At 43.7% G+C, this 23,030-nt stretch overlaps 1 protein-coding gene across 5 annotated transcripts in view; it reads left to right on the forward strand.

Moving 5' to 3' along the window:
- The window catches only part of ARHGAP17 (Rho GTPase activating protein 17), a 100,959-nt gene that overhangs the window by 50,093 nt on the left and 27,836 nt on the right, over positions 1-23,030 (forward strand). For all 5 annotated transcript variants that reach the window (XR_008683712.2, XM_055409708.2, XM_055409707.2 and 2 more), the window contains exons 4-14: positions 980-1,053; positions 2,176-2,287; positions 2,511-2,587; positions 6,500-6,611; positions 10,239-10,307; positions 10,466-10,547; positions 15,186-15,313; positions 16,087-16,198; positions 16,736-16,817; positions 19,273-19,353; positions 21,342-21,455. Coding sequence is in view for 4 of the 5 variants with exons in the window: in XM_055409708.2 (XP_055265683.2) it covers positions 980-1,053; positions 2,176-2,287; positions 2,511-2,587; positions 6,500-6,611; positions 10,239-10,307; positions 10,466-10,547; positions 15,186-15,313; positions 16,087-16,198; positions 16,736-16,817; positions 19,273-19,353; positions 21,342-21,455 (1,043 nt within the window). In the remaining variant the exon portion in view is untranslated. The remainder of the gene's footprint in view (positions 1-979; positions 1,054-2,175; positions 2,288-2,510; positions 2,588-6,499; positions 6,612-10,238; positions 10,308-10,465; positions 10,548-15,185; positions 15,314-16,086; positions 16,199-16,735; positions 16,818-19,272; positions 19,354-21,341; positions 21,456-23,030) is intronic.

Consider the following 23,030-nt stretch of genomic DNA (forward strand, 5'->3'; position numbering starts at 1 on the left):
TGAGGTCAAGGCAGAGCTATGCTACGGCAAGGTGAACCCTGGGTCTTAAACATAAGTGCTGTTTCTACTTGGAAGGCAAAATGACATGGGGTACTGCAGCATTGAAAGCATTTTTTGTTAGCAGGTTATGGTGTTATGACCAACCTACATGCAGCTGTCCTGGCATCTTCTGCCCATATTCTGAAATAAACCACCAGCCAGGTGTGAACAGACTCTGAACTGGGACTTGGGCCATCAGCACCTGGCTCCGTGCCCTCACTGGGGTGCCTGGTCAGGCCATGTAAGCACCCTGGGCTTCCCATTTCCCAGCCACACTATATGAACATTAATCAGATGGCTCTTATGGTCATTTCCAGCTGAAAAAACCAATATCTGATAGGAATAGGAATGGTTTTATGCTTAAAAACCTTAAAAATCCTTTTTGGATATTTAGCTTGGTATTTTCAAATTTTTAACTGAAGCAAAATCTTTATGATTATGGCCAATGTAAGAGCCAGTTTAAGAATGAGTATTCTAGCAGTTTTTGAAATTTGAGCAGTTCGTGGCATTTATTTGCCATGATAATCAGAGTGCATGATCTGTATCTTATGTCCCATGTCCCTAGTACATGGGGCGTAGTATGCTCTTGATTAGTCAGTAATTACAGTAATAGCAATAACAACAGTAATAATAGCAGCTTACATCTACTAAGTACTTACCATGTGGGGGGTTGCTTGACCTTGATACATGTCCTTTAGTCAACAGACAGCCCTTGGACCATTGCACTGTTAGCCCTAATTTCCAGGCATGAGGAAATGAACACAGAGGTTAAGTCACACAATTGATACCTTTTGACCGGAACCTAAACCTAAATAGGTATCTCTTACCTGTGCAGGATACCTGGAGAAGAAACCAATGACTGATGATCTGATGCAGGTAATTAAGAATGGGTGTCAGCTATAATGAAAAAAATAAAACCACATTGTCTTCTGCCTTCCAGAAAAAACTCCCTCTGACAGCTCTCGCTCAGAATATGCAGGAAGCATCAACTCAGCTAGAAGACTCTCTCCTGGGGTAAGAACTCACTGCTCTGAGAAAGAGAGCCGAGCGCCCTGTGGGTTGGTGGAAGTGGGTGGCTGGGGGGCGGCCTCCTGTGTGACCAGAGGGACCCTGAGCATGATGTCATGGCCCATCTGCCAGGGTAACGGCTCAGGCCCCGGGGGAGGCCCCTGGGATGCTAGAGAATCTTTCTTTTAATAGAATCAGGGATCGATGCTACAGAGGGCCAATAACAAAGTAATTGATAGGTCAGTGTTTATTCTGCTGAGCCTGGATATAAAGAACTCAGTCCCTTCCCTGTTCAGGTGTTGACTCAGATTTGTAGGCCCTGACCAGTCCCTTCCAGTCCTTAAGAGTCACTTCTTTATAGATGATCACTGTAATGTCAGTGGAGATCTTCTCAAAATAGGGCCTTTGCTGAATTATGTGGATCTTTCTTTGTTTCTTTTTTTACAATGATCATGTATTATAGTTTTAAAATCTAATAGTAAAGCTGTTTTCATTGTAAAAGGGAAGGCTGACCTTTCCTTCCACCTGCTTCTCTACGAGGCTAGTGTCCTTGGATCCTGTCAGCTCTCTCTCCTGCTGTAACACGAGCACTGCTTTCCCAGCTGGGTACGACCTTTGGACTTTTCAGCCCATTTCCAGGGTCTGCCACGCTCTGCGCCCTATAGTTCTCTGTCATTCTTTGAAGGGCACTGCCTAAGCCCTGAAGACAGAAAACAGATACAGTACAATGAACTTTACTATTATTTTCTAGCAGACAGAAAACAAAACAGTATGATGAACTTGATGTCTGTTTGAAACGATTTGCAGAGTGCTTTTAAGAATACTTGGAAAAAAAAAAAGAATACTTAGTTGTCCCCTGATCCGAGGACCTAGCCTTTCAGTGAATTGTCACCTCACTGTTTACACACCCCACCTGTGCACACACAGTGTACCTGAGATAGTCTTGTTCATTTTAAAGAACAAGCCTGTGGATTCACGCCCTAAGAAATATATAGCATCTTTAAGGCTCTATCACGTAGTGCCCTAAGGTGTTCCTGTCGTGGGGCATGTGGAGCTGGCTCAGTGTGGGCTTTGGGGGCCAGATTTAATGGAGGTACATGTGTTGTCGGGGCATCTTGTTTTTTAAAGGAAGATGCTGGAGACCTGTGGAGATGCTGAGAATCAGCTGGCTCTGGAACTCTCTCAGCACGAAGTCTTTGTCGAGAAGGAGATTGTGGACCCTCTGTATGGCATCGCAGAGGTGGGGGCTTTGGTGGGGGCTGGCTGGGGAAGGTTTGCTTGTATCTGAAATTTTAACAATCAGTGCTTTTGACATTTACGCTTCTTTTTGGAAATAAGGGGAGTAAGCGGAGGGTACAAAATCCTTTGCCTAAAGAGAAAAAACATTGGTAAATAAAGATTCAAATGTTAAACTGGAAGCCCTGGAGCTCGTCCCACGTGCTGTGATGGTGTGTCCTTTCCAGGTCGAGATTCCCAACATCCAGAAGCAGAGGAAGCAGCTCACCAAACTGGTGTTAGACTGGGACTCGGTCAGAGCCAGGTAAGATAAAGCCGAAAAATAACCCACAATGCGGTCTTCCATGACATCCCCAGCAACCATCCCCCTCCTCAACACAGATAAAGACCACTGGGTGGACAAAGCGGAAATCGCCGCAGACTCATACACCTGACTCCACGGACCGAGTCACAGCCTACTTACACCTGCTTTCTGGCCTCATTCTCCCAGCGGGATGGTGTTAGAACACCCTGCTATTAATCAGCCAACAGTGAAAGGAGACAGGAAAAAAAAAACACAACTAAGTGTATTCAGGGAAGAAGAGACAGTTCTAAGAAAGACTAAGAGTGTTGCTCTTGGAGTAGTGGAGTGTAGGAATAAATAGATCTGTGATCTTAGCAACTGCGAAGGGTCCCACTCTGTCAAGATACACTTGTGAGGTTTTGATGATTTTTCACAGTGTTCCACTCCATCCTAGAACAGGCGTTCCTGCACGTTGCAGGTGCTTGTGGAGAACAGACAGGACTCAGGAAAGGGAGTAAATCGTCCTTTCTTCCCAGAGCATAGTTAGTTTCATTTCCTAATTGTCACATTTTATCAAACGTCTCTTCCCCTCCGACCTTCTCATCTGCACTTTCCTGTGGTCTCTTTTCCACAAGATGAAAGTGCTGCAGAAAGGGGAACTCAGTTTCATTCCAGATAAACGGAAAGAGCCTGACTGTAAATTTTAAAAACATGTAAGAAACTGCTTATGTTCTGCCAACAGCCAAAAACAGGAAGAACTGTATCTGAAGCTGTGTCTGCAAGTAGATTAAAAAGCACTTTTATCTTTAATTCATCAGTGCGGACCTTGTAATCTATTGTATATTCAAATGTTTTACTGTATCAGAGAAAACATCATGCAGTACATTCAGAAAAGCTGGGAAAATAATTCAAAATACAATATAATTAACTCAAAAATAGAAAGAAAGAAATGCTGTGCTCAACAGGGAGGAACTAAGTAAACCCAAGTAACCATCCCAGAGGGCTGATGTCAAGTGATCTGTCTGTCAGCGCTCCGGGCTCCAGCCTCAGCTCCATCCGTGAGGGCGTTTGTATCGATTATTTATATGAGAAGCATGGGGATAAGGAAGATGGCCCCCATAGGCCCGATCCTTTCTCATACCTTATACAGGGGTTGACAAGCTTTTTCTGTAAAGGGCCAGATAATAAATATTTTCAGCTTTGCCACCCAGATGCTCCCTGTTCCGGCTCCTCAGCTCTGCTGTTGTAGCATAAGAGTAGCCATAGGCAATGTGTAAATGCATGAGCAAGACTGTGTTTGAATAAAACTTTATTTGCAAAACAGGTGGCTTTGCTGAGCCCTGCTTTGTTAATAGTCATTGCGCTCTTGTGAAATAGATATGGTTATTTCTGTTTGGCAAATAAATGGAGACACAGCCGCCATTTACTGACTTTCTATGTGTCAGATGCTTTTACTGCAGATTGAGAGAGTCTGCAGATTGAGAGAGTCTGTAACAGGGCTGCATTTCCTTGCTTCTAAGATGCCATTGAGTGTCAGATGCACCACTGATTTAATACCCAACTTCGAGAGGGAGATGAAATAGAAACACCACTGTATTAAATGTACAAATCAATTGGTAAGACACGTCCTGTTATAACAAATGCTGAGATGATAAAAGGGACATCTAGGAATTAACACATGGTGAAAGTGGTAATTGCCACCACGAAGACTCTTGAGAGTCCCTTGGACTGCAAGGAGATCCAACCAGTCCATCCTAAAGGAGATCAGTCCTGGGTGTTCATTGGAAGGACTGATGCTAAAGCTGAAATTCCAATACTTTGGCCACTTCATGTGAAGAGTTGACTCACTGGAAAAGACTGCTGCTGGGAGGGATTGGGGGCAGGAGGAGAAGGGGACAACAGAGAATGAGATGGCTGGATGGCATCACCGACTCGATGGACATGAGTTTGAGTGAACTCCGGGAGTTGGTGATGGACAGGGAGGCCTGGTGTGCTGTGATTCACGGGGTCGCAAAGAGTCAGACACGACTGAGCAACTGAACTGAACTGGTTGCTTGCCACATGCCAGATACACATATGTGATATGTCAGTTCTTCGATTCTCCCACCAGTCCCTATCAATTTGCCTGTTCATGTTTTCAGCAGACGTGAAGTAGGTCCTTACTGTGAATTAGACTCTATCAGATACTAAATGCAGAAACCCTTCAGTGAGGGTTGTTGGGGGACAAGGTTTAGGAGGTTATGTGATATCTCCTACTTTGAGAGGAGACTTGTATTGCAGAGACAGGAGGCACCTGCCCATGGCGTGTCTCTGACTCGCTTTGGCCCTTAGACATAATAAACAGCAGAGCTAGGATTCTGAACGTGAAGTCCATCATCTTCTTGCCATCTGTGTATGTGTGATTAGTATCTTGTGGCTAGAACCAGGATTGGGGAGTGCAGGCTGCCCAGTGGTAGATTTTTGCTGAAGAAAAGGAAGAATGTTTTTATGGTTAATTAAACAAAGCTATGAATCACTCTTGCTGGAGTTGGTTGAGCAATATTATAGATGCCTACCTGCCCGGAATTTACATCTGCAACACACATATTCCTTAGGAGATTTCCAGCACTGATTCGTCGTCCTGCGTTCATGGCCCTGTTCATTTAATGATCAGAGAAACTGAAATAGATGAATATTTCCTTGTTAGTTTTACTTAACCCTGTTGTTTTTCACTGGAGGAGAATGGTAACAGCTAACGTCAAGTGGGACTCCATCACACATATGCATACATGTTTGTTCTCTCCTTTGTTGCTTAGGACAGTTCTGGCGGGCAGACGGTATTTGTTTTCTTAGTTTGCAGATGAGACAACCTGAGGCACAGAGAGGTTAGACCACTGCCCGAGCTCACACAGCTCGTGAAGGCAGAGCCGAGCTTTAGACTTGAGCCTATGAGACTTCAAAGTCAGTGCTTTTTCCATCGCCAGCTTTGCTTCAGCAGATTTACTGAAGCCTTGCTGTGGAGGAGTGCACCACATCAGGAGCAAGAAAGAGTGGGGCAGAGCCTTTTGAGGGCAATGCAGTCTTCTGGGAAGCTTGATAAGTTGCTCACATGGGTTCTCATCTGCATCCGTGTAACATCCATGTTTAAATTTGAAGTTCTAGAACTTTCCACAATAGCATGTATGTGCGTATTTAAAAAGGAGTCAAAACACACTTGAAAACCTAAGAGAAGTTGTTTTAGAGTGCTATTCCCCATGCACTGCCCCCCACCCCGTGCCATGACTGTTGCTCTATAATTTGGGGGAAGGGAGTCCTTTTGACTTACTGTGAAAGGAATGTAAACATTCCACATTATGTTTCAGATTTGCTGTAGCTGTTGTCTTTGGAATATTAATCCTTACAAATGATTTTAATTCTTAAAGTGCTTTCACAGCTATCGATGACTAGCTCCATGACCGAAGTTCTGGCTTTCACTTGCTGAAAGTAGTCACAGGTCACGACAGTTGTTGGCGGTATTATAAGGGGTCCTGAAGAGCAGCAACTGACCCCCAGTGGCACAGGGAACATTCTAGATCAAAGCAAGAGAACAAGGGGGTATTTCATGGCGACGATCCCAAGATTGGACACTAGAGGAAGAAGTTCCATGGACTGATTTCCAGCAGTGGGGCTTGCGTGAGACAAGATGTGTCAGTTCTGCTCAGAGAGGACAGCTACTCCCAGCACTACGAGAGTCCGGTCACGGCGGGAAGCCTGTGTCACTTTTGCCAGTTTCCTTTCTTAGAGGATAAACTCCAGAGAAGCTGGCATCCTGGGTACTGACACCTGTCCCGGGTAGAATCAGTTCTGGGAAAGGAATCTGTCTCTGTTAGATCCTTGATTCCATATGATTGCGTATACACAATATTGCGTATATTGGTGGAAACTCAGATAATACCTATCCCTGTGCTTCTGCAGGTGGAACCAGGCTCACAAATCTTCAGGAACCAACTTTCAGGGGCTTCCATCAAAAATAGATACCCTAAAGGAAGAGATGGATGAAGCTGGAAATAAAGTAGAACAATGCAAGGTAGGAAAAGTCCCTGATGAATGTGTACTTAAATCAGTCTTTTGGTTTTTGCAAGTGATGGATGAAAGGTCAAATATTGCAAATTATTTAATGTCTTACATAATTCCTATTAGAATTCCCTGAATGATATTCAAGGTGGTTTCTATTTTCTTCTTCCTTCTTTATTTTCCAAGACTCTACATTGCTTTATAATCAGAATAAAACATTATTTTTTTTTTAATTCAAGTAGGATATTTTCTTTAAAAAACTTGACTTAAATGTCTAAACTTATTTAAAACAAAGATTTTAATAGGTATACCTATGGCTGATTCATGTTGATGTATGGCAGAAACGAATACAACATTGTAAAGCAATTGTCCTCCAACCAAAAATAAAAAATGGGGGGAGATAAAGGGAGACAACTATAGAAAAACATATCATAAAAGTTATAGAAATTAAAATAATGCAGAGTAGGCACAGAACCAGAATCGTATAGGTTTTCTAAAATGAATACTGTTATGTTTAAGGGTTGAATATATAGTAATGGGGTCATAATATGCCCATAGGAAAGGGAAGGATTATTTTTAAGATGTTGCTAGGATAATTGGTTTCTAACATGGGAGAAATATGAAATTTGTATCTTGTAAATTAAATTCCAGGCTAGGTAGCTAAGTGATCTTATTCTCTATGCATTTATCTATGAAAATAGATGTTTATTCCAAATGTTATTTGAGGTGGTAAAGAAACAAGTCTTTGGTGAGTCTTAGAATCATGGCCTGAGACTTTTCCTCCTCTTATTATTCACCATTTTCCAAAACTGGCATTAGGACTAGATATTTTGGTTTATTCAGGTTATGCTGTAATTCACTTTTCATGATAGGAAACCTTGGACAATTTGCAGCAAAATGACTTGTTGAAAATAGTATAGTGGGTAAGAATTAATACTGAAGTCATGCTCTAGTCTTTGCATTTAAAAAGATGGTGATGGTAACCACACAAATGCTTCTGATAAAAGTCTCACATTGGCTTTTTCTTGTTCAGAGAGTTGTAGCTTTGCCATTGTCATTCATACCTGGTCTAACCTAGCTCTCGGCTGCTGGCTTCTTACTGGATATAAATTTGGCTAGCAGTTTGGGCGTCTGAACTGGTGCATTATGGGCTGATGTCTCTTCTCTGAACTTCTACACCATGGCTTGTCAGAAAGTCAAATGATGAAAACTTATGAAAATATTTTCTGTCTCCTCCTCTCTTTATGTTAACTTCTAGCTCCCTAAGATAGTTCGGAAACTATCTTACCTACTATGAAACTACCTACCATAAGGTAGTTTCTCAGATCTAAGTTGTGTTTCACTGATTCTCTCTTTCGCTATGTATGATCTGATGTTTAATTAACATCGAGTTTTAAATTCCACTGACTATATTTTTCATTTTAAAGTTCTGATTCTTCAAGTCTGCCTTTTTTGATAGTGCATTATTCTTTTTTAATGTTTTCAGTCATTTATGTATGCTTAAGTCTTTGTTCATTTTGTCTTCTTAAATTTTCTGGGAGAGTTTCCTTTATGGTAGACTGTTCTGCAGTTTTGTATCAAGAGCTTATTTTTTTTCTATCTTTATTTTTTTTTTAATTTTCAAAATTTTTTATTAGAAAACTGGAATTTACAATGTGTTTATATCACTCACTGAGTACATGGCATTTAAAAACAACATCATTACAGAAAGATAACAAAATTACAAAGTCTTAAAACCTACGGGATATGGAAAACATTATCCACTGAGGCCTCAAATGTATTAGACTTTACATAAAAAGGAAAAGCAATAAGTATACAAGTATACAGCCAGTTTAAGAAGTTAGCAAAATAAACAGAATTTTATTTTAAGAGAGACTTTATCTGTGGGCCTTCTTGGAATTAGGAGTCAGTCTCCCAGAGAGTATTGCCAGTCCAGGGCAATTTTAAACTAAACTTTCTCATTGTAAGGATTTCTAGACCATACATATAATCAACTCAAACTTCAAACCCTCATGAAAGTAGATCTGTATTTGAGAACTCTCAGGGAAATGTTTTACTTTTCCAGATACAGGATCCTATCCAAAACAGAAAGTAGTACACTAAAATATATATATATATATATATATGTATATATATGAAATTCTATACATATGCATATGAAATTTTGAAATATGGATATAACCAATTGCCCAACGTATCAGTTTTAAACCAATTATTTAATTTTTATGTAAGTAATTCATTTTGTTGTTGTTCAGTCACTAAGTTGTGTCCAACTCTTTGCGACCCCATGGACTGCAGCACACCAGGCTTCCCTGTCCTTCACTATCTCCCGGAGTTTGCTCAAACTCATAACCATTGAGTCAATGATGCCATCCAACCATCTCATCCTCTGTCACCCCCTTCTCCTGTTTTTTCCTCCAGTGAGTTGGCTTTTCGCATCAGGTGGCCAAAGTATTGGAGCTTCAGCTTCAGCATCAGTTCTTCCAATGAATACTCAGGGTGATTTTCTTTAGTATTGACTGGTTTGATCTCCTTGCTGTCCAAGGGACTCTCAAGAGTCTTGTCCAGCGCCACAGTTCAAAAGTATCAATTCTTTGGTGCTCAGCCTTCTTTATGGTCCAACTCTCACATCTGTACATGACTGATGAAAAAACCATAGCTTTGACTATGCAGACCTTTGTTGGCAATGTAATGTCTCTGCTTTTTAATATGCTGTCTGGGTTTGTCATAGCTTTTCTTTCAAGAATTCCATGAGTTCTTTTACTTTCATGGCTGTAGTCACCATCTGCAGTGATTTTGGAGCCCAAGAAAATAAAATCTGTCACTGTTTCCACTTTTCCCCCATCTGTTTGCCATGAAATGATGGGATCGGATGCCATTTAGTTTTTTAAATGTTGAGTTTTAAGCCAACTTTTTTACTCTTACATCCTCATCAAGAGACTCTTTAGTTTCTCTTCACTTTCTGCCATTAGGGTGGTATCATCTACATATCTGAGGTTATTGATATTTTCTCCCAGCAGTCTTGAATGCAGCTTTTGAGTCATCCACCCCAGCATTTCCCATGATATTCTGCATATAAATTAAATAAACAGGTTGACAATATACAGCCTTGACGAATTCATTTCCCAATTTTGAACCAATCCGTTGTACATTAGTTCAAATATCAACAGTATAAAACAGTATAAAGTCTTTAAGTCTTTCTTCTGCCCTTGTCTTTCTCCTCCTAATTTCCACTGCTCCCAACAGGTAACCCCTGTTATTAAGCAAACCTCCTTGCTTTTTTTCCTAGAGATATTTTTATACAAACATGGTGGTAAAAATCTTTCCTCTCCCTCTTTTACACTGGTAGTAACATACTATACCAGAAGTAATGCTCTCTGTTTCATGTCTTAACAAGGCATTTTGATAATAAACCTTAGAGGTTTATTATCAGGCCATACATAATAAGATCAGGCCATAATAAGCTTGCTTATTCTTTTCATCATTCCTATGTATGAGTATACCAGTCAACTGATAGACATTTAGTCTGTGGCTGTTTCATCACGGTTTGCTCTAGGAGTTCATGGACATCAATTCTCAGATGCTATTTGCTTTCACTTCTCTTTTCTTCAATGACACATCTATTCTTCCACTTACACAGGATCAACTTGCAGCGGACATGTACAACTTTATGGCCAAAGAAGGGGAGTACGGCAAATTCTTTGTTACGGTAAGCACTTTGCCCTGGCGAGACATGAAAGCACTGTAAAAGTTGAGTCATTTTAGCTTTTTTGCAAAAGATGTCATTTTTGGTTTTGCTCAGCCATTGTGTGTATGTCCATCCAATGCTAACGTTACTTTTGTTTTTGAATGTGGGTCTGTTCTCAGTTATTAGAAGCTCAAGCAGATTACCATAGAAAAGCATTAGCAGTCTTAGAAAAGGCCCTTCCCGAGTTGCGAGCCCATCAAGGTAACGTAACCTGCGTGCTGGCCTGACACCTCCTTCTCGCCTCTGCCACTTCCGCCTCTGTTCTTCTTCACCCAGCTCCTTTGCATGCACTTCCTCTGGACAAAGCTGCTCTGCTTAGGCGGGCACTGTTCCCCAGCACACTTTCATCTTCCCTTGCTGCATTCTCTAATTTCTTCCAAGCCCAAATTAACATACTAATGGAGCATTCGCAGTTCTTCTGAAACCTTCAGTTGAAGAGAAAGCTGCACCCTTTGGGGGAGCGCCTGTTTTCCTGTCTTCTAAATAGGCTCAAAACCTTCTAGCCTCTAATTACCTTCTTCCAAATCAGTTATTTGTTCCATAGGGAGTTATTCTGGCTCTGGGATTCCAGGAGCATACATTCTAGGAAAAAAGTTGGGGGCTTTCCAAAAGAAATTTTAGAAGCCAATACCTGATACCACAGCATTAGGCATGTCATCAGTGTGATTGGGTCATGAGAACGTGACCAGCTTCAGATCACGTGTTCAGATCTTGTTCTCATCAGCACTCACTTTGCCTACTGTGTTCAGGCACATTGCTGATCCTACCCTTGAGTTATGAGCAGTCTAAACTTTCCCTTGATGCTTAGTTTTGACTCTTTTGATTCTAATCCTCTCTGATTTGCTATCAGAGCATCTCCCAGCAGAGATCAGTAAATGATCAAACACTGCTGTCCCCTTTAGACATGTTGGGTGCTTTGGCTTATGGTATGGTCCTGACATTTGGAACTTAAGTGCCCCCAACAGAAGCATTGGTCTTGAGCTGAAAGAGGATTAAGCCAGGTGCTGAGTGTGACGACTCCGTGGTTGTGAAACACACATGCGTGCATGGGCGTGGCTGTGCACACACACTGGCCCCTCAAGAATGCCACTCCCCTCTCCTAAATATTAATAGCAGGCAATCCCAACAGATAGTCTTTGTGCCTGGGAGTTGTTAGATTTCAGAATTAGAGAATCCTGTCTTGCCTGACCCTTGAGCCCATCTCCCGTCTGATCCCATCTCCTAATTCGTGGGTAACGGGGTTGAGTCACAGTGCAGAGGAGCGAAGCAGCCAGGGAACACTCAGCCTTGCAAAGGGCCAGCTCTTGCTGGCCAAAGTTAGAGCACCAAGAGCCTGTAGTTACGGGATACCTCCTATGCACAGTGCTCTGCCCAGGACAAAATAGTAAACCTCGCCATCTTAGCCTTTGAATGGCTTCAAGCCGAGTCTGGAAGGGTTGGCTAAAGGACACAAAAAAGAAATTTCTTTAGCAGCTCCACTCCCCACTTTTGAAAAGCTCCTGTTCTATTTTTACCCAAGGCTATTTTCCCTGGAGAAGCATGTCAGAAAGTCATGGGGAACAGGCAGGGGCAGGCAGGCGTTTTAGGAGGGAAAAGGGAAGCCGGCGTGTGGCGGGAGCAGCCGTCGAAAGAAATGAGATTCTTTCTCTCTCTCTGAGGCTGCTGCCTTCACCCAAGCCTTGCAGTTCAGCCCCTCCCACCTCTGCCTCCAATCTGCCTTTTATCTTAGTTCTGTCTTCCTCTTCCTTCCTCTCTATTTCTAGAAAGACTCAGAGTGTCCTTATGGTAGGGAAAAAGCTCAGCCTCCTACCCAGTGCCCTGGTCTTCCACTCTGGTCGTCTGGCCTTTGTTCGGTACCTGCTTCTCCTCAGCACGGAGCCTCTTTTCATCACACTCTCCTTTGTTTTTCTGGGAGGCTCTTCAAATGACCCATTTCTGTCGACCACCTCAGTTTTCTAACCACCTTCCCACCCGTGTGCTTTGTGGTCTGATTTCCACTCCCAGTCACTTTGCTATTGAAACCAACAATGGAAAACAAAAAGCACTGCAAGTCCCAATGGGCCAGTGATCCTGGAGCGTCAGATTCTGGCGTGTGACGTGGCTTGAATGGGCTCTTCCTTGCCAGTTTCCCCCACTCATTGTGTGTTCTCCACCGTTGTTGGGGCTGGGTTTCCTCCGCAGCAGAAGTTGAGCCTTTTCTGCGATCCCGTCCCTGCTCCTGTGTTCTTCTGCCTCCCCTCTTCCCACTCTCACCGGCGTCTTCATCCACATAGCCTCAGCGTCAGGCGATGACTGGCTGTCATCTGAAACTCAGCATAGCTCAAGCAGCAGACTGATGCTCCCCCACTCCAGCTGACTTTTTCCCCCGCCCGGGCTCTTCGGTACCTCCTTTCCCCAGACAGTCCAGGTTTCAAACCTCTTTTCCTTCCTTTCTGATGCCTCCTCTCTATTCCCTCTCAGTTCCCAGACTCAGGATCCCTGCTCTCTTCTCAGCCTAAGTCCTCCTGGTCTACTTAATCCCTGTCCATCTTCTAATACTTTCCCCAAGCTCCCCTCCTTGAGAAGCCTTCTCTGACAACTGAAGCCAACAGTGAACACTTGCGTCTCCCCAATCGCTCTAGCATTTATGGTCTACACCAGAAGTCGCAAACAGCCGTTTCTCATTTAAAAAAAAAAAAATTTTTTTAAACTAATTGCCATCATTTAAATACCCTAACAGTCCTAATCTCTGGCTTCTCTTGGAAGTTCAGAGCGTCTGGTGATGCTGGGATCTGCTTTCCCGCATGGTGACATGGGTCCAGCTCCCAGGAGCGGCTGCTGCCTTGGGGCAGACCACGCGCACGCTCCCCACCGGATCGAGCTTCTGCGGTGCCCTGCACACAGTTATGTTTGCGACCCTCGTCTATACCATTTTTCTGCAGTGACTTAGCAAACACGTCTCATCTTGTTAATTTCTGTTGTCTATTTACATGTGCGTCTTGTGTTTTCTTCCCACTCGGATTGCTGTCGTCCCAGGGAGTGGGGCTCGGGGGGTGTTCTCTGTGATCTCTGACCCAGCACTGCGGGTCTGTCACTTGAGGGGTCTGTCGTTTAAGGGGCAGCCCCGGTGGTAAAGTCTGCCTCCGGAGTGGTCTCTAAGCCAACGTCTGTCACACCCATCCTCTGCCAACGTTACATCAAGGTGGGAGTGGGACACCCTGTCCGGTGTTGACCTGAAAGTTCCGGCCGGGGTCTGGAGTGTGCCCGCCCCTCAGCATCACAGGGTCAGGAACAGGGAGGTGATGGCAGGAATCATTTTCAGAAGTCCCTGGGTGATTCTGATGTGTCCCCCCCTCCAGGGGAAGGTCAGCTGGCCCTCTTCTGCCTGTGTTGAGAATCATTGCTTATAATAAAGGGATGAAGTGTTCGAGGTAAGATCTGGCCTTTGAGTGGACTGTCCCAGAGCTCTGTCTTCTGAGAAGGGCCAGGCCCCTGGGTGCTGGTTGTGTTCAGAGTTCCACAGACCAGGGCTGGGGCCCTCACCAGGGACAAGGGGCCTCCTGACAGTTCTGAGAGCGGCCACTGCCCTCCCCCCGCTCACCCCTTCCTTTAAGGTCCTAGGGTAGGAATTTATGTTGGCCCTTTCCAGTCCTTTATGATAATGCTCGGCGTATGTTTACATTTTTAAGAAATTATTTCCTTTTTCAACTGAAGGAGTCGATTTCTTGTACCCTACTTGCCCTTTCCATCAAAGAAAAGCAGCCTTTGACCTCTGACTTCCCAGGAGCGCCCAGGTCTCCGGGTTCGTGGGATTTCCCTTTCCTTCCTGCAATGGGCCCCTCCTGCCATCACGTGCGGAGCGGTGTCAGAGCCAGGCTGGGGTAACACTGCCCACCTGGCATTCAAGATTCGAATAGCAAAGTGGCTGAAGGACATGTGTCCACATGCCGAGAGGAACCCTTCCTGAACCACGTGTCCCGGTGGAGTACCTTCCACCAGCCAGTTTGCTCTCTTTGGCTTCTGCATGCATCTCCATCAGTGCTGGGTCTCCATGGGCCCCCAGGCAGCCCGGGTCCCACCACCACTTCTTAATCTCCCTTGTGCATCCACGTTGTAAATGCCTGTTCCTGTCTTCCCGCTTTCTTGTATGTTTTTCTGCTAAACCGCCTCACATCTTCCGTGGAATGAAGCAGCGCACATTACCAGAAAATAATCCACAGCGTTGCTTTGCCGCTGTCGGCACAGCCTCCAGCCTGAGCTGCCTTGTGGGGCTGTGTTCTCTCCACTCAGAATCCTGGGCGGTTTGGGGGTCGGGCAGCAAGAGGTGCCACAGGTCCGGGGGTAGGAGTTTACAGTGGCCTTCTCCAGTCCTGTTTGATAATACTTGGCTGGTGTTTGCATTTTTAAGAAATCACGTCCTTTTTCAATGGAAGGAGTCAATTTCTTGTCCTCCACATAGAAAACCAGTGCTGCTTTGCATGGCTAGATCAATTTCTTTTCAGTGAAAACTCAGTGCTTACATAGGCCATTGGTCTTGGTCCAAGGCAGCCCACCCATCTCGGGTGCATGTTGGGCCAGAAGCCCCACTGCAGCTTCCACTGGGCATCTCACATTGGGCACCACGTGGGCGTGTCGGGCTCTGTTCCACAGGTCACCTTCCCAGCCTGGCACATACGTTGTGCTCTAGTAAACAGGAAATGACATGAGCAAAGAGGACACATTTCCCCCTTTCGCAAAGCCTCAGCTACGGGCTGCTAAAAAAAAAGAGAGAAAATTCCCTTCTGGTAGTCTGGGGGAGGAAATAACTTGGCGACGCCCGCGAGGTTGTCGAGTGTCTCACTGGACAGTTTGCTGCCCTAGATAAGTGGGCAGAGAAGCCTGCCTTTGGGACGCCTTTGGAAGAACACCTGAAGCGGAGCGGCCGCGAGATCGCACTGCCCATCGAGGCCTGCGTGATGCTCCTGCTGGAGACGGGCATGAAGGAGGAGGTGAGGGGCCCCGCCGTCCCGCGCCGGTCTCCCCGGACCAGTGACTCTTGAACTGCGTTCACTGTGACCACATTTCACACTGAAACCCTGTCAATGTTACCTTCTGTTGACATGGAATGAAAGAGAGCTTTCACAGAGCAATATTTACCTTGCCTACCTGCAGTACACTCTGCCTTTTTTTTTTAAATTTTTTGGTCCCATTTGATTATTTCATTTTACACTGTGGTCATGATTTGTGAAAGTGATTTTCATGATGTACTACTGAACCAGAGCTTATGTGAGCTTTAGTTTCTGATAGCAAGAGTCTTACATTTGTGTAGTACTCTGTGAGGTGGGGGAGGGTGGTATTTACATACTTTATTTTATGAAATCCTTACCCCAGGTGGCGCTAGTGGTAAAAAAAAAAACTCACCTGCCAATGCAGGAGACGTAGTGTTCCATCCCTTGGTCAGGAAGATCCCCTGGAGGAGGGGATGACAACCCACCCCAGTATCCTTGCCTGGGAAATTCCATGGACAGAGAAACCTAGCAGGCTAGAGCCCATGGGGTCGCAAAGAGTTGGACACAACTTCACAACTGAACAACAAAAGCCAATAGCTGCTTAACAATGTTGTGATAGCTCCAGGTAAACAGTGGAGGGACTCAGCCGTACAGATACACGTATGCATTCTCTCCCAAACTCCCGCCTCACCTGGGCTGCCACATCACATCCAGCCGAGTTCCAGGTGCTGTATATACAGCAGGTGATACTAATGGCTTCTCGTTGTGTTTAGGGCCTTTTCCGGATTGGGGCTGGGGCCTCCAAGTTAAAGAAACTGAAAGCCGCTCTCGACTGCTCTACTTCTCACCTGGATGAGTTCTACTCTGACCCCCACGCTGTCGCAGGTGAGCTCCATGGAAGGTGGTGACACAGCATCAGCTGAGCGTTCAGTATGAAGTAACAGATAAAACTGAAGTGGTCTCCTTAATAGATTTAAGTGACAAAACTGAAATGACAGAACTCAAAAATGTGTGTGCTTTCACTTACACATACGTGTCTTTTCTGTTCCTGTTTTGGGGGTTTTGTTTTATTTTCCTGATTATTAAGTACAGGCGAAAGCAGCTTATAATCCAGATGTTTGGAGGCATGCTTGTATTCTGTTCCCTTCTTTTACCCCCAAATCTCCGTCTGCCTAGAGAAATGATGCCTCTTAAGATGACTTTGAAGCTAATTTTACTTTCTGTTGATCTCTCAATATATTTTACAAGGGACAGAAATTGTCTTGTGAATATTTCATTCTCTAACCACTCCTGCCAATTCATGATTTGTTCTATGTATTGTGTGTGGTTATAATTGAGGTCATTTGAATTCGCAAAATAATATATCCCAAGAGTCCCAGCCTTGCCCCTTGTCACACTCAAAGAGGGTGTTACTAATTTCAGGTGCTTTGAAGTCCTATTTACGGGAGCTGCCTGAACCTTTGATGACTTTTAATCTGTATGAAGAATGGACACAAGTTGCAAGGTAAGTGTAAAGAACACCAAGTTGTTTTTTTAATTGATTTACTTTTAACTGAAGGATAATTGCTTTACAATATTGTGTTGGCTTCTGCCATACATCAGCATGAATCAGCTGTAGGTATACATGTCCCCTCCCACCTCCCACCCCATCCCACCCCTCTAGCTTGTCAGAGCACTGGTTTGAGCTCCCTGAGTCATTCAGCAAATTCCCACTGGCTGTCCATTCCACATACGGTAGTGTATATGTAAAGAACACCGAATTTTAAAAGTTAAAGAAAACAGTGTAATACTCTGTCCTGTTTGTAAATCATCTTACTCTTGGGGACCACAAAACAACATTAAAATCAGGTATTTTGAGCTGTGTGGGAACTCAGCTGTGCAATACTGTTGACACAATCAAGAACAATAGTTGATGCTTACTGAGCACTTTATTGCATGCTAAGTACTGTTCTAATCTTTATGCCCATGAACTCCTGCAGCCAATAATTAATAACATGAAAGGCAGAAATGGTTGTTATCCTCACTGTTCAGATGAGGAAACTGAGGCTTACAGAAGATTGGTGTCACTTAACTGACAGAGCTTGGAATCCATACCCAGAACTCTGCCCCGAAGCCTGAGTCCCTGTGGTTTATCTCTTCCCCTCCGACTCCGGCTTCTGTCTGTCCAGAAGTAGTTAGCTTTAGGCAAGGCAGGACTCATTGCAGAAGTTCTAGAGGCTTCTCCCTGGCCGCCTCCTGGTCAACTTGCCCCTCCCAGTTGACTCGCTTCCTCTCAGAATGCCGAATTCCTCACCTATGAGGGGAGGGGAATATACCGCCCCTCCCTTCCCCTCCCTGCAAATGCTCACCTGTTCCCATCAAACGAGCCGTGATTAGGAATAAGCCATGTGTTCTGATGAGTCATTCATCATCAGTTGAACCAGGCATTTGGGCTTTTTTTTTTAAGGTGTTGACTTTTTTTTTCTTTAAATATTTATTTTTGGTTGTATCAGGTCTTAGTTGCAGAATGTGGGGTCTTAATGCCCTGACCAGGGATTGAATCCATATCCCCTGTATTGGAAGGCAAGTTATTAATCACTGGACCATCAGGGAAGTCCCTGAGCTTTTCTCTGCAGCTATGGAGCAAGACGTTATCCCTGGTAGATAGTGAGGATTTTAAAATAAGAGTGAATTCTTAGTCCAGTTGTGTCCTTGGAACCAGCATGGGGCACTGCCTGCTATGGGTACCCACATTTGTGGGGCTGGAGGAACCCACCGAGCAGTGTCAGGTCAAGGGTTCTGGAGTCTTGTGTTGGGTGGGCTCCTTCCCTCCTCCTAGGCCTTGACTTTTCTGAGATTCCCAGACTCGTCCCTGTGAGGAAATAAGTGGTGAAAGAAGGAATCTGTCTACTGGTGTATTGACTCTATACTTGAGAAATGTCATCCCCTCCCAGTGACACATTCACTGGCCTCTAGAGTGTCATTGTGTTTAACCCCTACCCACAGCTCTTCAGGCTGGTTCAGCTGTCGAGGAGGTTTTAAGTCCGAAGGTGTGTTGTGTGAGCAACTTCTAACACCCTCTCCTGCTGGCGGGCAGAGTTGATTCTTGCCCTGAGGGCTCTGATCTGACCATTTTTTGGGTCTGTGAAAGCTCGCACATTGAAACTCTGCAGCAGAAGAATTCCTGTAATTGCTTCAAAACAGAAAGGGCTTCTTGGCCCAGAGCCTTTGGGCAGTACTGAGCTCAGGGAGAGCCCTGGGGATTGGGTTGCTAGGAGCTTGGCCCGCTCATCTGCTGCTGGGCCACCTATGGGACAAGAGACCTGAGCCCTGGACGCTGTACAGGAATACACACGTTGTCTAGACAGAATTTTCCAGAATGCCTCCTGTGTGCCAAACGTTGATCTAGGTGGTTTCTCATTGTTCTGTCTCTGAAAGCTCACCGTCACTTGGCAGAATTAACATTCTTATCCCCAGTTCGGCGCTTCAGGAGATTGAGTCTTAACGAGGCTGACTAACTGCTCAGCGTATGTCAGTTAGTATTTAACTCCACATTTGTTTCTTTCCAAAATCTGTGCTTTCTAATTAAAAAGTTTTTTAATTTAATTTTTTATTTTTTGGCTACACTAGCATGTTGGATCCTAGTTCCCCAACTAAGAATCGATCTTGCACCACCACCACCACCCCCACCCCCACCCCATGCGTTGGAAGCTCAGAGTCTGTACCACCAGAGAAGCCCCTTTAATTTTTTTTTAATCTTGACTGTGCCACACGGCCTGCAGGATCTCAGTTCCCTGACCAGGGATTGAACCTGGGCCACAGGAGTGAAAAGTGCCTAATCCTAACCACTAGAAACTGCTGTGCTGTTTTCCAACTGTGCTTTATCTGTCAGTCGGGGCATCGCTGCTAATATAGCAGATGAACACAGGTATTCCTAAAATGAGTATTAATAAATGGTTATAAATAATATTTTTTCTCAGTGTACAGGATCAAGACAAAAAACTTCAGGATTTATGGAGAACATGTCAGAAGTTGCCACCACAAAATTTTGTTAACTTTAGGTATGTATGATTGGCATTCTGCAAATTAAGCCACCGAGCTGCAGTGAAGAAAGGTTTAATCCGCAGCAGAGAGACCACTGGACTCAAGCATGTTTGGCACATCAAAAAAATGCTCTCAAGGGTAACTCGGGGTTGCTGGGAGTGGGGCTTGATGGGGCGTGTGATGCGTCTGGAGCACGGGTATCATGTCTGCCCTCGATAGGTACGTCTCCTAACCGTTTCATCACTGCAACTGTTGGGAAAAAATTCTTATGAAAAGTTTGATTGACAGTATGTTGGGTTTGGAGTCCAAATTGTCCAGTATCTAAAAGGCAGAAATTCAACAATAGTTGTCCTTTCTGTAATGTCTTTCACATATGCTATATAATTTATTTTAGGCAGAGTACAAATCATCCTGCTCAAGAAAACTTCAAGAAATGGAGATTATGTATTAGTTTATGGAATGGCTGTGTTTGTAGGAAAATTTGCCATGGAATCAATTTCTAGTATTTAACTTCAGTTTTCTCTTTGACTTAAAATGTAACTTTGAAGAAGCACAGAGAGAAGGGTAAAAAAGGTAGCCCGAGGTAATAAAGTCATTTAAAACCAAAGACAACTTTGTAAGAAGATATGATCTGAAATGACAGATACTTTATTGGTGAAATTTCTGGTATGTTGCCTGACCTTTAATTTCAGTCTTAGATCCTGTCACTAAGCTAAAGCTAAATATTCTAATATTTAGCTAATATTTTAAAATCTAAACATTTTAATATCTTAGCTATCAACCTTGCCTTGTGAATGTGTTAAGTTTATAATCCCTTATTTGATTCATTTAACACACCCAGCTTGTAATTGCAGGTACTCTTTGTTCAGTGTCTTATGGTGGAAACTAAATTACAGTGCTTGGTACTTTGGGATCTGAGCTTTTATTTTGTTTAACTTACTCATTATAATTTTTACTAATTGTTTTTTGACTCGGGAGGACATTTCCATGGTTCAAAATTCAAAGATGTACTGTGGAAAAAATCTTTCCTCTTCTTGTCTCTCGGCCACCTACTACCTCTCCTGAGAAACAACCTGTGTTTTCAGGTTCTTGTATATCCTCTCAGTAAGAGTTGATAGATGTAGAATCAAATATATACACATATATATATATCTACATACATTTCTGTCACATCTTTCACTTTTCTTTAAACCAAATGGCAATGTATATTATTTACAGCATTCTCATCCTTGCCTTGTTTGCTATAATACATGTACCAAAGGTTAGTCCATATCAGTGTGTAATAAATTCTTATGGCTACATAGTACTCTACTGTATGGATATGCTGTGATTTATTTAATCAGCCTCCTCTTGGTAAATAGTTGGATTGTTCTTAATTTTTTGCTTTTATAGTGTTATTGCTGTACCTGAGAGTATATGATAAATTGGATCTTTTCATAATTAGGGCCTAAAGCATTCTCATATACAGTTTCTTTTAAGCAATAAACCTATACTTGTATTTTTAGAATCATGTTTGTAAAAAAGAAACTGTGTTCATATTAAGAACATATTGACCCCACTATTAATCATACTGTGATCTGTTTCAGGGTAGAGAGGTAGGGCATAAAGGAGAAACAGATTAGAAATATGTAGCACATAGAGATTGAATCACTGAGGTTTGCATTTGAGCTGTTTTCCCGTTCCAACCTCTGAACTATCTGTTCCCTGGAACAAAGAACACATACTTACGGAGAAGGAAATGACAACCCACTGTAGTATTCTTGTCTGGAGGATTCCATGGACAGAGGAGCTTGGTGGGCTAGTCCATGGGGTCACAAAGAGTGGGACAATAAAGGTTACTTCAGTAACAACAACAAAAAACACACTTAACCCGAGGCAGCTTCGGGTTAAGTCACACCCTGCAGTTGGCATATGTGCGATCTGGGGCTGAGCACCCCCTGGGCAGGAAGGTGCTGCCCCTCCAAGTATTTCAGAGTAGATGCTTTTCTCCTCTTTTGTTCCGTAGGTATTTAATCAAGTTCCTTGCGAAGCTTGCTCAGACCAGCGACATTAATAAAATGACCCCCAGCAACATTGCAATCGTGTTAGGCCCTAACTTGTTATGGGCCAAAAATGAAGGGTAAGTAACCGTTCCCTGTATCCTATTATCTAAGTTCTGCTTCCCACCTGATGGGAAGGGTAGACATGAAACTCGCTTCTGAAGTTGATCTTTCCCTTATAGCTGACTTTCTCAGACCTTACTGTGTGCTGGGTCCTGTCCCACACACTGATCACACAAAGGTGTAAGAGACTTTGTCCCCGTCCTCCAAGGACCCCAGTCCTGGGCAGGCAGGCAGGTGAACGGCGATCGTGCAGTGATGAGCTCCACACACACATCTCTGCATCGTAGACGTTATGAAGGAAGAACACAGCTCAGGCTGAGAAGTTCAGGAGAGGGAGGCACTTGGCTGATGATGGATGAGTGGTTTCCCGTAGGTAGGACCCAAATGAGCCGTGGCACAGAGGGCGTGGAAAGGCCCTGGTCTCTGTGTTTGGGGGTGGGGGGTAGGTGTCACATGGTCTCATATAGAGCACAGGGGTCATGGGGCTATGGCTGTAATTTATGGAGCCGCTTTATGAAGGGCCTCATGCATCTTGCTGAGATGTTAGGAACTTATTTTATGGGTCATGCTTGGAAGAGAGCATCAAGATTTCCCAGCAGAAGAATGACTTGAGCAAATTGCATTTAGAAAGATAATTTGTTGGCTCTGAGAAATGTAGCTTGACTGGAGGAGAGGTATCTAAGAGGTCAACTAGAAAGCGTCTGGGAAACCACTCATGTTGACGTCTGCCACATAACCTTTTGAAGCCAGTGATCTGTCCTCATTTTTACAGATGAGGATGCTGAGGTTTAGAGAGGACAAATAATTTGCTTATTGCACAGCAGGGAAGTGGTGGGGCCCAGAGGATCTGTCCTTAACTTTCACCACTCTTTCCTGCCTCCCCTCACTGCTCTTCAGCTTTGTAAAATCATGAATGGTTCAAGTTGCCATTCAAAAAATACAAGGACTTTCTGAATCAAAATTTTTCTGTCTTTAGTTCATCCATTTCCTCGTGTTATGCCCACTCTTGTTTTGGTAAGTATTTATAAAAATTACAAAGCTCCAACGTCATAAAGCAAAAGATAAGTGGATATAAAGGCTAATTACATAGTGCATCGTATCGTATAGCTAATAAATTCCAAGGTAGACCAAAGAGGTAAATATAAAGAGTGATGTTGTAAACATAGCAAGTTAAAAAAAATAAGTAAATAAACATAAATGTGTCAGGTAAATATTTATTAGCTTTGAGCATATAATGTAAGAGGATTTTATAAGCGTAAAAGCAGTTTAGGAAACAGATAAGTCAAAAAGCTCCTTAAATAAATGGCAATTCACAAACAGGAAAGGAGTTCCTCTAAAAACATCCAGATATTTAAAAAGGTCTTGAAATCAATAGGTAAACAATACCACCTCAAAAAGCAAAATTGGCCAAGAATACCAGTGAACCGTTCCTCCCCAGTGCTAAGGTTCTAAGGCAGGAGGATCAGAATCCAGGTGGGTAGAAGGGAAGTATGAACCAGAGGGGAGGGTGATTTTCAGGGAGAATTTGGATTCAGATTCCAACTAATCTGGAATTTGAAAGGAGCTAGAACTTTCACGTGGTTGGAAATCAG

The sequence above is a fragment of the Moschus berezovskii genome, chromosome 27 (genome assembly GCF_049115385.1).
Source record: "Moschus berezovskii isolate FMDL1 chromosome 27, NW_MosBer_1.0, whole genome shotgun sequence".
In the NCBI taxonomy this organism is placed as follows: domain Eukaryota; kingdom Metazoa; phylum Chordata; class Mammalia; order Artiodactyla; family Moschidae; genus Moschus; species Moschus berezovskii.